At 37.4% G+C, this 13,766-nt stretch overlaps 1 protein-coding gene across 4 annotated transcripts in view; it reads right to left on the bottom strand.

Annotated features, from left to right (window-relative positions):
* Positions 1-522: 522 nt before the first annotated feature.
* Positions 523-13,766, bottom strand: part of Pot1 (protection of telomeres 1) — a 58,220-nt gene continuing 44,976 nt past the window's right edge. For 3 of the 4 annotated variants that reach the window (XM_029533739.1, XM_029533741.1, XM_029533747.1), the window contains 9 exons: positions 13,294-13,379; positions 12,075-12,137; positions 10,564-10,720; positions 8,704-8,909; positions 7,910-8,045; positions 5,576-5,664; positions 3,903-3,994; positions 2,254-2,359; positions 523-1,250 (listed from right to left, as the gene is read on the bottom strand). In XM_029533739.1, the coding sequence (XP_029389599.1) occupies positions 1,141-1,250; positions 2,254-2,359; positions 3,903-3,994; positions 5,576-5,664; positions 7,910-8,045; positions 8,704-8,909; positions 10,564-10,720; positions 12,075-12,137; positions 13,294-13,379 (1,045 nt within the window). In that variant the 3' untranslated portion in view covers positions 523-1,140. The remainder of the gene's footprint in view (positions 1,251-2,253; positions 2,360-3,902; positions 3,995-5,575; positions 5,665-7,909; positions 8,046-8,703; positions 8,910-10,563; positions 10,721-12,074; positions 12,138-13,293; positions 13,380-13,766) is intronic. The other variant, XM_029533746.1, reaches the window with a different exon arrangement.

Below are 13,766 nucleotides of genomic sequence, written 5' to 3' on the forward strand. Positions count from 1 at the left end.
AGAGAATCACCTAGCTTTCTCCAATGGAGTCTCACTAGTAATAGTAACATGGAAATAAATGGCCAATAAAAACCAAACGCAATTATATTTTGAGGACATTTTGGTCTCATATTGCTTTATTTGGGAAGCCCCTCCCCCCCCATATGGGACTTTTGCTTGTATGCTTTGGTTTCTAACATTGTTTCACAGATTGTTTTTTTATGTGCATGTGTTTTGTTTTTTTTTAATGGCTTGTTTACCTGTTTGTTTTCTAAAGAGAGAAAAAGAACATGCGTAGAGTTGGGTGTGTAGAAAGTATGTGGAAGATGTTAAGGAGGAGAAAATGTCATCAAACTATATTGTACCAAGTATTTCTTTTTCAAAAAAAAAGTCCATGTAAATTGATAAACACTGTTGAACAAAATGCAGAACATTCGATTGTGCTAACACCACTATAATGCGATATAGGAATGCTTTACATAAGACTAACAAAAAAGATAAAATACAGACAATTCACACACACACAAAAAAACCATAAATCTCATCACTTTATTTGCTGGTAGGCAATGAAGTAACTTCTAGTGTTCCAGAGAAATGCTGAAGGTCAAGGATACTATTTGGTTCCAGAGATACACTTATGCTAAAGTGGGCAACAAGAGCACCCAAATAAGACATTCTGCCACGTCTTCTGAAAGTAGATCAGTATAGCCAGGCTCGCTGAGACAAGCATTTGTTCAACCAGCACTCAGTTAACCTGTTACTCATGTGTGGATGCAGAGGGAGAATTCATTCAGAAGTTGCTAAGCAGATTCTTCTGTACAAAAAACAAACAAACAAACAAAAAACCCACATCAAACAGCATAGAAGGAAAATCCGCTCCCAGTGTTTTATAAATGAGGGCCAAGAAAGCCTGGTTCTCCCCAACCAGTGTTGCTTTATTTTGTACCCCCTAGGACATGATGGGCAACAAGGGATTTTTTTGACATGTTCACAAGACAGCATAAATAACAATAAAATATTTTTTTGTACAAAAGAACTAAACTATAGTGAAAAAGGATAAAACACTTTTTCACAAGAGTAAAATGTCTTCAGGGAATCTCAAAGAGTCATGACCTTTTCTAAAACTGTAAAATCCCATACACACTGCACTGAATGGCAGCACTAAACATTTTCTGCAACTGTGGTGTCAAAAATCTGGTAGCAAATTCGTCGCTCTGTTCCGATGGTGACATTGTAGGACTTGAGGAGGCACTCTAACCATGGGTATGCATCTACAGACAAAAGGAAACATCACTTAGGCAGTAAACTAAGCACAGAACTTATAATGCTGACTGATTTTAATTTTTTCTAAGGAACAGATGAAAGTGACTAGGATTACTGAATACCCAATAGCAGAAGACAGCTGTCATAATCCGCCCCCCAGCCACATCCCCCCCTTTCAGTGCTGACTGCTGACTGGCCTCCCCTCACTTTTCCTTGATGAGTTGGAAAGAAAATGGAACCTGAACTTCAGATCAAATCAGCCTGAGTGTTACCATGTGAGCTGCCCTGAAGGAAGCAGCTATGGACCCCCCACCATACTGGCAGCAGTGGTGCCACCCCTACACTCTGAACATAGTTCACTCATTTCTAACATCCACAGAAGGCCCAGGTTGCTCTGAACAGCATCTGGTACAGCCCTAAAGTCAGCAAGGGTAAAGTGTGAGACACTTGTATGCATGGCTGTTGGAACTGTACATGGTAGAGAAATGGAATCTCTGGCCACAGGAAGACATGGTGGCAGTCATATCTGGTACAACTTTGTCTGGACAGGAGCATGTTGACAAGCCAGTGTTTATGCAGAAACAACTAAAGCTCATAAATTTTGCAAAGTAAAAATTTAAAATTCAGAAGTCCATTAACATGGAAAAGAAAACTCATCAATAAGTCAAACAAGATAAACACAGATTATTTTTAGGACATGTTTTGTGTAGAAATTGCATCGGCTTTGTATAATTACAGCTTCAGTGTCTGTATGCTGTATGTGTAAAGTCAGAGTCAAATGTGCTGTGACCAAAACTGCTATATTTTAAGTGTAGTTCAAACTATTTTAAAACGCCTTTATTTTTATTTATCTCAGCCACTATCTCACCAAAATATGGGAAACAGTTATTTTTCACAACTGGACTCACACTTGACTGACTTCCAGGCTGCAGATTTGAAACATGTTAGGTATTTTCCCAAGAAAACAGAGAGAAGTGGGGTGGGGTATGGCATCTTTTAATTACTGCCTACCAACTTTTATTCCTGGGGGACATATCATATCCATGACCGTTTCCAGACTTCTCTGAAGGTCATCATCAGTGAGGACTTCGGATGCTGGGATCTTGAAAAAGTTTTCCTAAAAATGATAAACACAGGAAATATTAATCTTTTGAAAAAACTTCAAGGTGGGGGTTGGAGAGATGCCTCAAGGGCTAAGAGCACTGGCTCTCTTAGCAAAGGACTCAGGTTAGGTTGCCAGTACCCACACAAGTGGCTCATAGCCACCTGTAACTCCTGTTACAGGGGAATCTGATATCCTCCTCTGGCCTCCACCTGGATCATGCACACATATGGTGAACTGACATATATACATGCAAAACATTTACATCAATAAAAAAGAAAAAGCTTCAATGCACAGAATTTCAACATCTAATTTGCTAAAATGACCTAATATTCATCAGTCTCCTAAGGTTATGGAATCTATAAACTGGAGTACTTGTCTAAGTTAAACCTGATTCATTGCTTTACTGGGAAAACAGCTTTGAGATGCACTCACATACACAATACAATCATGCAGCAATACTGATGGTACTTTTGTACCCTGGAAAGTAAATCCTGTGAGGTATGATAGAGTCTAACACTAAGAAAACAAGCACTTATTTAGGTTCCAGAGAAGAAAATTTTCTTGCTTTGCTATTTCTTCTATGTTCACACACAAGGCACACAGCAGCTGCCGATAAATATTCATTTAATAAGTGTATGGATGAATTGGGAAAACAGAAGAAAAGCTCTTAATCTTAACTTGGATTGTGATTTATATAAGTTAAAACACTCCTCATCCCCCAAATAAGAAAACCCCCTTACCCTAGGAACTGGCTGGTCTTCCTGTTAGCTTTTAGTGTTTCATGCCCTGAGAACCACTGACTTGACTGTGCCTACTGAACTATGAGTTACTCTGGAACATCTAACAATGTCATCTGAAGTTGAAGAGTTTGGGACATATATCATTAGTCTTACCTCAGGAAGAGAGCCATCAGCCACACAGGCAGTCAGTTAAGAATGAAAACATAGATGGCAAGTCCCATCAGGGCCTGGGTTAATCCTTCCTCATTGTCAGGACTCCACACAACACAGGGAAATAATAGGCTCTGATTATATGGAGAGGATGATTACCTTCAAACGATCAAAGCTGAGGGTGGCCTCAGGGACTAGTCATTGGGCAGCTATGCGTGTCACAAATGAGAGCCTCTGCTCGGCTTATCTGCAGCTTATACAACAATACCTGCATATCAAGTGGCTTCATTTGTTTTAAGATGACTGTGTGGAGCCTTACAGAGCACAGTGATAGGACAGTAGTGTGGCTAGCTGCTTCCTAGTAGCAGAACTTCTGTGTGACAGGGACAATGATGTCTCAAACTTGGATTCCTCAACTTTGTATGATTTATAATAAAATATGATTTATAATAAAAATCAAAGGCAAAGACATAATATTGGATTTATGCAATCATATTTATCTACTTTAAGTTACTTTAAATACTTCTAAGAACAAAATACATAGAAATTGAATTTTAGGCTTTTAAAGTTCTCAACAATTTACACTGAAGTAAAACTAAGAAGTATGAATATAAAATTTAAATATAAAGTTTTAGTGAAACATCTTTAGAGTTCCCATTACTCACAGAATCCTTGAGGTACGCATCCAATACCCCTGTTCCGTCATCCAGAGTGAAAGTCATCACAAACACATACTGCAACGGCACAATGCCCAGGGCTGAGGAAGGAAAAGTACATTATGTCGGGCAACTAGACGTTTTCATAAGCTGAACTCTGTCATGTAGCTGCCAATGATGCTAAGAGAATTTACAAAAGAATGGAAATGTGTGCTTAGGAACTGTCTGCTGCAGTATTAATTTGTTGAATTCATGAAGCAGACCAATGTATTTATATAGGGATCGTCTCATGATGTAAACAACTGTATCTTAATACTTGACAGAAATCATAAAAAGTGTTAATAAAATGGAACACATTGCATTCTAATAATATGAAAAGTCAAACTAAAATTACAGAGCATTCTAAAAAGGAACATGCAGTTCAGTGTTTTTCTTAGTTTATCCCTATTTGTATTATGAGCATAGAGATTTTTCTTTTTTTTTTTTTTAGGAGATGTTATTTGGCTGAAAGTACAAAATTGTTAGGATCTGGGTTCCATAATTTGCTAGGATGAAGAAGAATGAATAAATTAGGTATACCAAATCACATGAGAATTTGCCAATAGGGCGAACATCCTTTTATTGAAAAGTTGAAGAAACTGCATATATGTATAGGATGTTTTATTACCTTCCATCCACACAGCCCACATTCCAGTAGAACTAATTAGGCAGGCAGACAAGTCAGAAGAATAAATTGGCAACGGACAGAATTTTAGTATTCAATAGCAATAACAGAGGAACAGAGTTTGGAGCTTCAAAAGGCCCCAAGAGGTTATACTGAAACAAAAATGGTGAATTCAAAAACTATGCTGAGAAATGCAAAAGGGGATTACCCAGTTCAAAGTAACATGGACTGTAGGTTATGACATAGTCATATCACCAAGGTAGACATAAAAAGCAATCCCCCTGCAAGTGCACATACATTTATATAAAATATTTTATATAACAAAACTCTAGTCTAGCAGAAAGAATCTGAGTGATTTTTTTAAAAAAAATTATTCTGAGTTTCCCAAATGATACCTACAGCTATCAATATTTTTGAAAGATAAATTCTGAGCAGAGAATTGGCCAAGTGGAATGCTTATGGAGGAGATAAAGGAGAAAGGAATGAGGAAAAGTGATAAAGGGAGGGAGAGTATTAGCTTTAAAATATAAACTCAATGGAGGCACAATAGATACTGTCAAACCTGGAGTGTTTTCCTTATAGAAGACTGAATGGATACATACACTTAATAATTCTAGTAGACAGGACATGGCCCATGTAACTTGTGTATAGGCAGACTTGACTTCAATATCAAGGACTGTCTAAAACTCGCCCTGGTCCTGGGAGCTGTATACATGGGCAAAGTCATCAGTGATCCGTTTAAGAGATAAAGACTCCTCTCCACTGGCTGGAGACTTGGGAGGAATGTAACAGTCATCTCAACATCTCTTCCAACGCCACAGTAAGAGTCAGAGGATTTGCTCAAGACTTATGTTGGGATCAATGATTAGACGGAAAACAAATGAGCAAGTACTAAAATATGAATGTGATTACGAAGCTTGGAAAGATTCGCAAGCAATTTAAACATTCAGTCCTCAAAGAACGAATCAGTGAGATGATAGGGAGAATTGAAAGTATATAACACAGCACTTTATCTAACCTTCTGCCACAGAGGAAGGAGTCCACGGCCCTTTATTAAGAAGGCAGTTTAGGTTTTGTATAGGTTTCAAGCTTGAACACTGTTTACATCTGAAATGAAAAAGTGAAAAACAGTAAATATTTAAATATAATCAAATTCTATCTAATTATCACATCCTATTCAAGTATGGACAGTTATAGAGAGTCAGTTATTAAATAAAAAAAAAACACTGTCTATACTGTAGTATGCTTGTTTCAAGAGAATTATGAATAACTTTCTACACAAAAGCAATTAAAGATATCGTGGGTGTGGTGGCTTGGATGAGAAAGGCCCCCTAGTATCATCTACTTGAATGTCTGGGTTCATGTTGGTGGACTTTGAAGGAACTCTTAGGAGATGTTGTGCCTTGCTGGAGGAAGTGTGTCATCTTGTCACTGGGTGTGGGCTTTGAGGTATCATAAGCCCATACCAGACCCGTTCTTGCTTTTTCTAGCTCCAACTTGCAGGTAAGATGGGAGAACTCAGCTACTGCTCCTGCACCATGCCTGCCTGCCTGCAGCCATGTTCCCCATTGAGACGGTCATGGATATAGCTTCTGAAACTGTAAGCAAGCCCCAAATTCAATGCTTTCTGTCATAGGTTGCCTTGGTTGTGGTGTCTCTTCACAGTAACAAACAGTAACTAAGAGTGAGGCTAGAGCTTTTATGTTGAGATTCAGGAATTGGACTCTAAATCAAATAATAATAATAATAATAAATTTGGTTATGAGTTTTCTTGTTAAAATAAAAAGACTCAGGAGAGAAGTTGCAGGAACTGTTTGAATTTATGTCTTTGTTAGCAATATTTGATGGCCATAGCCTTACCAAATCAATAAGAAAAAATTATTCTGAATGAAAGACGAGAACAAGTAATATTTTAGGTAAAATAGTTTTGAGTAAGCCCATATTCAGAGTCATATACATTATGAGGCCTGAAAGTCAGTAACCATGTAACATATAAAATTGGACACTGTTTTATAGAATTTGCTCTTACTATATATTAATATATTTTAAGGACAAGTAATTTTACTTTATTTGGCATGATTGAATGTCTCTGAGATATAGAAAGAAAAGATGATTAGAAGTAAATTTAACACTAGTTTTCACTTAATTGGTAATACAGGGGTGACTGTTTTCAGGCTTATTATTTAATTGACAAATAATATGTATTTCTTTATTTACAGTAATAATAGAAAGGTAATGGAATGAAAATTATTCACTAATATTAGACAATGATAAGGTAAGTTAGTGGCTCATATTAAAAGGAACACAGAATATGATGGATTTTGATATTTCAACTAAGTGGCATATACGTCTTACAGACGGATTAAAGATATGGAGACACTGGGTGCTTTACAGCAAAAGTAGTTACTAATTGATTTGACTTCATTGCTGAAGGTTTCCATCCATTGTGTATGAAACAAAACAAAGGGCTAAGCTCACTGGTCACTCTAAGGACCACAATCAAGTAGCTTTGGTAATGGCAGAAAGTAATTTTATAATGAAAATCTAAATTTAGTTTGATTAGCAATATTGACTTGCAAATGCTACTACACCTTAGGAGAAGGAAAGGGAGACAGGGAGAGAAGGTGATCCAGCTAGGCTGCAGGACAGGGCTTCTCAAAGTGGTGCTTTTCGGGTGACTTTCATCAGCAGTACAGGGTGCTTTACCTCCTCTCCTTCCAGGTCTGTAGACCTCATGCTCTCGGCCAGTTCTCAGTGGCAGTGACTCTAGAAGGTGCAAGCTTAGCAGCTGTGGAATTCACTTACTGGATTTGCAATTCTGAACTGTCCCTTTAGGTGCAACTTATTCTTATGAAAGAAACAAATTTAGGCTATGACCGAGGAAGAAAATACTCAGTCTTATACCCACTGTGATTTACCATGCATACAGAATATGTGTATGTGTATGTATATACATGTTCTAGAATAGAACTATTCAAGAAAAATTTAGAATGGATGCTCCTGAACTAACAATGGGATTACATCAATACATCTAATCTAATGAATATAGTATCCAGCACACTGCTGCCTACCGTAATGATCCTGCTGTCCACTCAAATTCTGAATTTGCTATCTCTGCCTAGCATGTGAGTGTTATGCTATACACCACTTGACTGGAAAAGACTAAAACTCAACATTAAAGAAGAGTTTATTGAACCTGTATTGTATCTGCACAATTCTAACACAATCATCATAGCTTGGAAACGGTTTCTACCTACAAACTAGTACAAGTAAGTATCTACTGCAAACAGCAGCCTGGTGGATAAACCACGGAGACAAAGTTGTAAGCCAAGAGCTTGAGCTGGCCACATACCCATAGTGATGCACCTTTCCCTGTATGAGGAACGGGGCCGAAAGGGTGAGGAGCTCCAGATGCTCTGGGCCGGACCGCACAGGGATCACACTGTGGAACTTGCTGGACAGTTTAGAGACTTCGCAGAGCCTTCCTCCTTTAAATAAATATATTAATTAATTAATTCTTGAATAACACAAATATAATTGGAGCAAGATGTAAGATATAAGTAACATGAGATACTACAAATTCTACAAAGAATGACAAAGAAAGAGAGTTGTAAATTTAGAAGAAAACTTAAACTCAGCAGGAGAAAAAAAAACAAAATGAAACAAAACAAAACAAAAAACCTCTAACATAAAAATTAGATTTAAAAAACAGAAAATAAAAAAGTAGTAGTATTCTATTCTTTTAAAGTTGTCATTATCATGGCTTCCCAAGGCTCATTTCCTTGACATAGGTATTAGTAGAGAACATTTATCCCATTGTTATGAACCAAGAGTGACATCCAGAGGCCAAGACTACATCAGCTGCACATAAGCAACCAGTCTTTCTACTACATTGTTATTCAGCTAGATCTGTTCAAAGCTGACAAGATTACAGATAGAAATCCAACAAGGTGGATAAATGCAAGTTTTCATAACTTGAAAATGCACAATTCAGGTAAATGTGTTTGGTCATACATATTTGAATCTAGCTAATGTACTATTTCGGGGAATTCAAGTTAACAATATTTTGCTAGGTGCCCCTAAGGCATAGTTACCATAATTAATTTGCTGAACAATATTCTAAAAACCTAATAACAAGTCTCTTACCTTCTATCAAAATTAGACATTCACTTGAAAGAGGGAGAATGCCATTATTTCTCACGAAATGAACAGCGACCTGCCGTCCTCCCTGGTCTTCAGTGGTCCAGACTTTTGAATCATACAATGATGTATCTTGCAGCTTGATGTTTGGAGCTTCAGTTGCAGCATCTTGCAAAATTTTATCCAAATTGTCCTCATGTGGAACGTCTTGCCTAAAATTATTGATAATGAAGAATCAGAAAAGGCTATATATAAATTCTGAAAAATTCTAATGTAATAAGTTATCCAAGTAAAAACAATCTTAGAGGTTACAGTGTTAAAACTTGCTGTTCCTGCATAAAACCAAGGTTCACTTCCTAGCACCCATACGAAGCTGTGATACCATCCATAACTCTAGCTCTGATCTCTGTGGGTGCCAGACATACACATGATATACGTACACACATGTGGGTAAAACACACATAGATAAAGTAATTGAATATAGAACCAATTCTAGAGATGATGCACCTAACCCTCAAGAGACTGGAAGCCCAGGGAGTTTAGAGGTCAGGTGGGGTGGGGGGTGGGGGCATCTGCATGGAAACAGGGTGGGGTGGGGAGGAGGTGTGGGATGTAGAAGAGGGTGGAGAAGGGTGGATAGGGTGTGGGGAATGGAATACTGAGTGTAAAAAAATGAATTAAAAATAAAATAAAATTTGAAAATTTTTTATATGCAGATAAAATCAGCTATAATTTCTTAAAGGGATAATTCATTTTTCAGATTTTACTCAATAGATGTTCAACATTGTATGGCAAGATAAATCTGTGTCATAACTGGGAAAACATATTGACTCTGTGTTGGTGAACACATGTTATGGTGCATGAGTAGAAGTCAGACAACAATCTCCTATCATGTGGGTTCTGAGGTCAACGGGCTTGCTAGCACGCATCTTCACCTGTTGGGAGGGGAGGGGAGGGGAGGGGAGGGGAGGGAAGGGAAGGGAAGGGAAGGGAAAAGAAAAAAAAGGTCAGATTGCTTGTCTGAATTCTGTTACCGGCTGTTTGGAACCTCAGATAGTCTCTTACATTCAGTAGGATGCTTTATGCTTTATTTCTGTAGTTTAATCACACTTTCCAGGTAAGATCATGTGGGTACAAAACAGATTCCTTGGATTTAAAGATCAAATTTTTTTACAAATTCTACAATCTCAGATTTGTAAGGAAAATTATCTTATTCTAGAGATATATTAACAAATAAGATGCATACACACACATTATGTGTACGTGTATGGGTGTGCTTTGTATGTGATAGTGTACTAGAGCTTTAGCTTGATAGACGTTATCTGATGTGGATTTTCATGGACTCTATATTTTCCAAAATACCATTTTCTATATTTCAAGAGAAGATGGTACATTATAATAAAGAGAGTAATGAGATAAAATTAATTATCTAAACATGTTTTGTGATGAATTATAATAATAAGATTACAAAAAATTCTATGTATATATTCATGTAACTAGTGCTTGGAAGAAAGACATTGTACGTATTATATTACCATTATTCATCATGACAGAAAATTTTCAGTTATAGCTATTATAGTGTATCAGAGTGCTAACCCCTGGATTTTAAGTCTGTAAATAGACTATTTTATTCACTATATACTACGCAGAAGGAGTTTTTGGAGGAATTTAGTACTTTCCCTTTGAGTCAGCAGCATTCTTTTAAAATACTACAAATTAATCAAATCGTAATTTACTTACTTTAGGACTTATAACTTCACATACACAAACGGGCAATCATGCACTCATGGACATACACACACACACACACACACACACACACACATAGTATGACATGAAAACGGTTTTCATTTGGGAAATACTTACAATGAATGACATTTAGGACAAAGAAGTCTAACAGACTGGGAAAGTCTTCTGGGCAAATACGATCTCAGTTTGGCACGGACTCGATATTGTTGAGGAGCTTTTTGCTTTAAAATGGCACACAGTGGTGTTTTCTCTAAATACTGGTGATTTGTAAGTACTGTAAAGAATTTTTACATTAAATCAGAGTAACTAGTATACGGGAGTCTTAGCTACATTTGGCATGAATTCTCGTGAAGCACAGACTTACAATAAAATCAATCTCAGCCACAGTTACTGTTTCTAGATGGATTCTGTACCAGGCACACAGCAGATAACCACCAAACTTAAAAAACAGATGCTGAGTAACTTGAACAACAGGTAATTTAATTATATACAATGTGCTTATGTATCTTTATACCATCACATACTTAGTGGTTATGTATTTTAATATAGAAGTAATAGAAATTTCCATGAACTTCTAAATTATAGGAAACTTGATAGACCATTTTAACAAGAAAATGGATATTACCTGTATAAAATATCAATCAGTTCACTGCCAACCTCTCAGACAGTTCAACAGGCCACAGCTTACAACAGGCCACAGCTTACATGCCAACTGGATTTCATCAAACATTAACAAAACATATTTGCTAAATAAATATTATCTACCACACAGGCTTTTGTAATGAGTATCTCAAATTCAAGACTATTGAACCCTCCTCCTTCATTAAAGAATCGGAATGTGAGAGTAGAAATGGAATTAGGAGAATTCAATTATCACAGTCATGCAATGTGTGAAAGAAAAGGGATTCATTTTACAAGCAGAGAGGGGTAATAGGAGAGGAGGAAAAGGAGGATGTGGGAAAGAGGAAGCAAGCAGAGTTAACAATGGAAGAAAAGAAAGGGAGGAGGAAATGCCTGGGAAAGGGAAAACTGCAAGGTTTGGGATAACTGAAATGAGTTGACCTTAAGCAGCTTAAAGCAAGAGCTCTGACTCAGCTCTTAGTCTGTCTCACTTGGGGGCATAACACTTCCCCAGGCCTTACAAAGCTCAGTCAGGAAAATGCTTCTAGACACAGCTGTAATGCAACAAAGCCTTCCTTCAAGGAATACATCCTCCTCCCTGTGCTAAGTGTGTGTGTGTGTGTGTGTGTGTGAAACAGTTGTGCAGACCTGATGAACTTAAAGTAAACTGAATACATGCCTCACTTCACCTTGGAGGTAATCTTATAAAATATTTGAACTTTGTATTACTTTCAAACTTAAAAACCTGAATATGCTTCAAAAAGATCGACCAACTATAATATACACATGCCCGGGTTTTACCTTATGCTACTACAGGAGGAGGTAGGGGGACAAAGTCTCTCACACGCACGCGCGCACACACACACACACACACACACACACACACACACACACACGCACACTGCCCCCAGGGTATCTAGTGTGACTGATGGATACAGAGGAACTGGCTGGGAAGTGCAGACAAGCAGCTGTACGCTGGCTGGCTACTGAGCTGGGAGGAGCCTTACTTGTAGCGGAGACTTGCTGACACCGTTCCTCCTCATACAGTGATACTGAGCCTGATCCCGAGCCTAAAGGAAGAGAAAAGCAAATCACACAATTACACAGCTCTTTAACATGTCCATTCGAAACGTAGGGTAAAACTTCAAAACACTGTCCAAAGAAATCAAAGAAAGCCGAGATGAATGTTGATATGTCTACTTTCCTCAATTTCAGGTGTTACTAATAAAATAATAGGCTCAGTTATAAAATTTGATAGGCAAGGTGTCTTCTTTCTTAGAGGGAAAATGTAGAGAATTTAGAATGACAACTTAGTATATCAATCAAGGAGCTCTGGTATTGACAGAAAGTCAGACAGACCAGGAAAGGTTAGAAACCGAGACACGTTTTCATTGTCAGCAAAGGAGGGCAGGTCATTCACAGGGAGCACAGGGTTTTTGTTTTGTTTTATTGGTGGTGGTTTTGGGGTCGGGGGTTTGCTTTGTCTTGTTTTTTAAGAAATGCTTTTGTGACTACTAGGAATTATTACTATAGATGGTGTATGCTTCAAAAGAAAACAAATAATACCTTGGAACCCCCCAATAAAAGCATATTTATAGCCACTGGATGTTTTGGTTGATACTAAAGCCATATAAACATGGAAAGGACACAGACAGTACTTCTAACCCCACATCCACTCATCAACACATCTCTCAGCGTGAGGAAATGAACCACAGGCACATGTTCCAGCACAGATGAATCTCAGAACACAGTGTGTCCAAAAGCAAACCCATTAAAATCAACAAGAAGAGTGTCTTTGAGAGATTTAGATGACTCATGCTTATGCATTAGACAACCAGGTTTGGGCAAAAACCAACCTGGACTAGTTCAGACAAGGAAGTACCAATACCTTTTGTTCCTTTTAGAAACTGACAAGGAAAATGGTTGCTTAGGGAATTCATGCAATGTTTGTGTGTGTATGAATACAAAACACTATATACACATATCAAAAATCAAGTAAACATTATTCTTTTATTTGAAAATATGATTATATATTTCAGGGTGAACCAAGCTTAGTAGTGTGTAGGACAAAATAAATGTTTAAGGAGTTACTTTAATGAACATACACATATACCCTGTACAGTCAGGTGAACTGAAAAGAGAGACCCAGGCAAGAAAGCATTGAAAAGGAAAATGTGCTCTATACTTATGAGGAAGTAACATATCAATGTTATAAATTGTCCTTACTTGATAGTGCAAAGCTGTCCTCATTTTTTGATTGACAGATATCATTTGAGGTCTGAGTGACTGCCGAATTTGCACCTTCTAAATCTCTAAAATCGAAGAATATAAAAACAAGTTGTGTAGCAAATTCAATAGGATAACTTTTTACTATACCCCAAAATCCCGTTTATTAAATTATATCATTCAGTATGATTCTAATCAATAGTCTATAGCTTTTATCAGATTATCTGGGACCTCTAAAACCCTCACAATCTGTAACAGTAGGTTAGAAAGATAGGAAGAGAACACTCAGTTAGTGAAATACTATAAAAACAACCTGGGAACTTAATGGTTAACATTATCAGTTATAATGATGTGACTCGGCCTCATCAGAGAAGCTGCTTCTTGCACTTCATGTTAGTCACTGAAGTGATCCATAAGTGGACAATATGCAAAGAGGTGAGAGTCTTTGGAGCACTCTTGCTTAAATAGGATGT

Source organism: Mus pahari, chromosome 2 (genome assembly GCF_900095145.1).
Source record: "Mus pahari chromosome 2, PAHARI_EIJ_v1.1, whole genome shotgun sequence".
Taxonomy (NCBI): domain Eukaryota; kingdom Metazoa; phylum Chordata; class Mammalia; order Rodentia; family Muridae; genus Mus; species Mus pahari.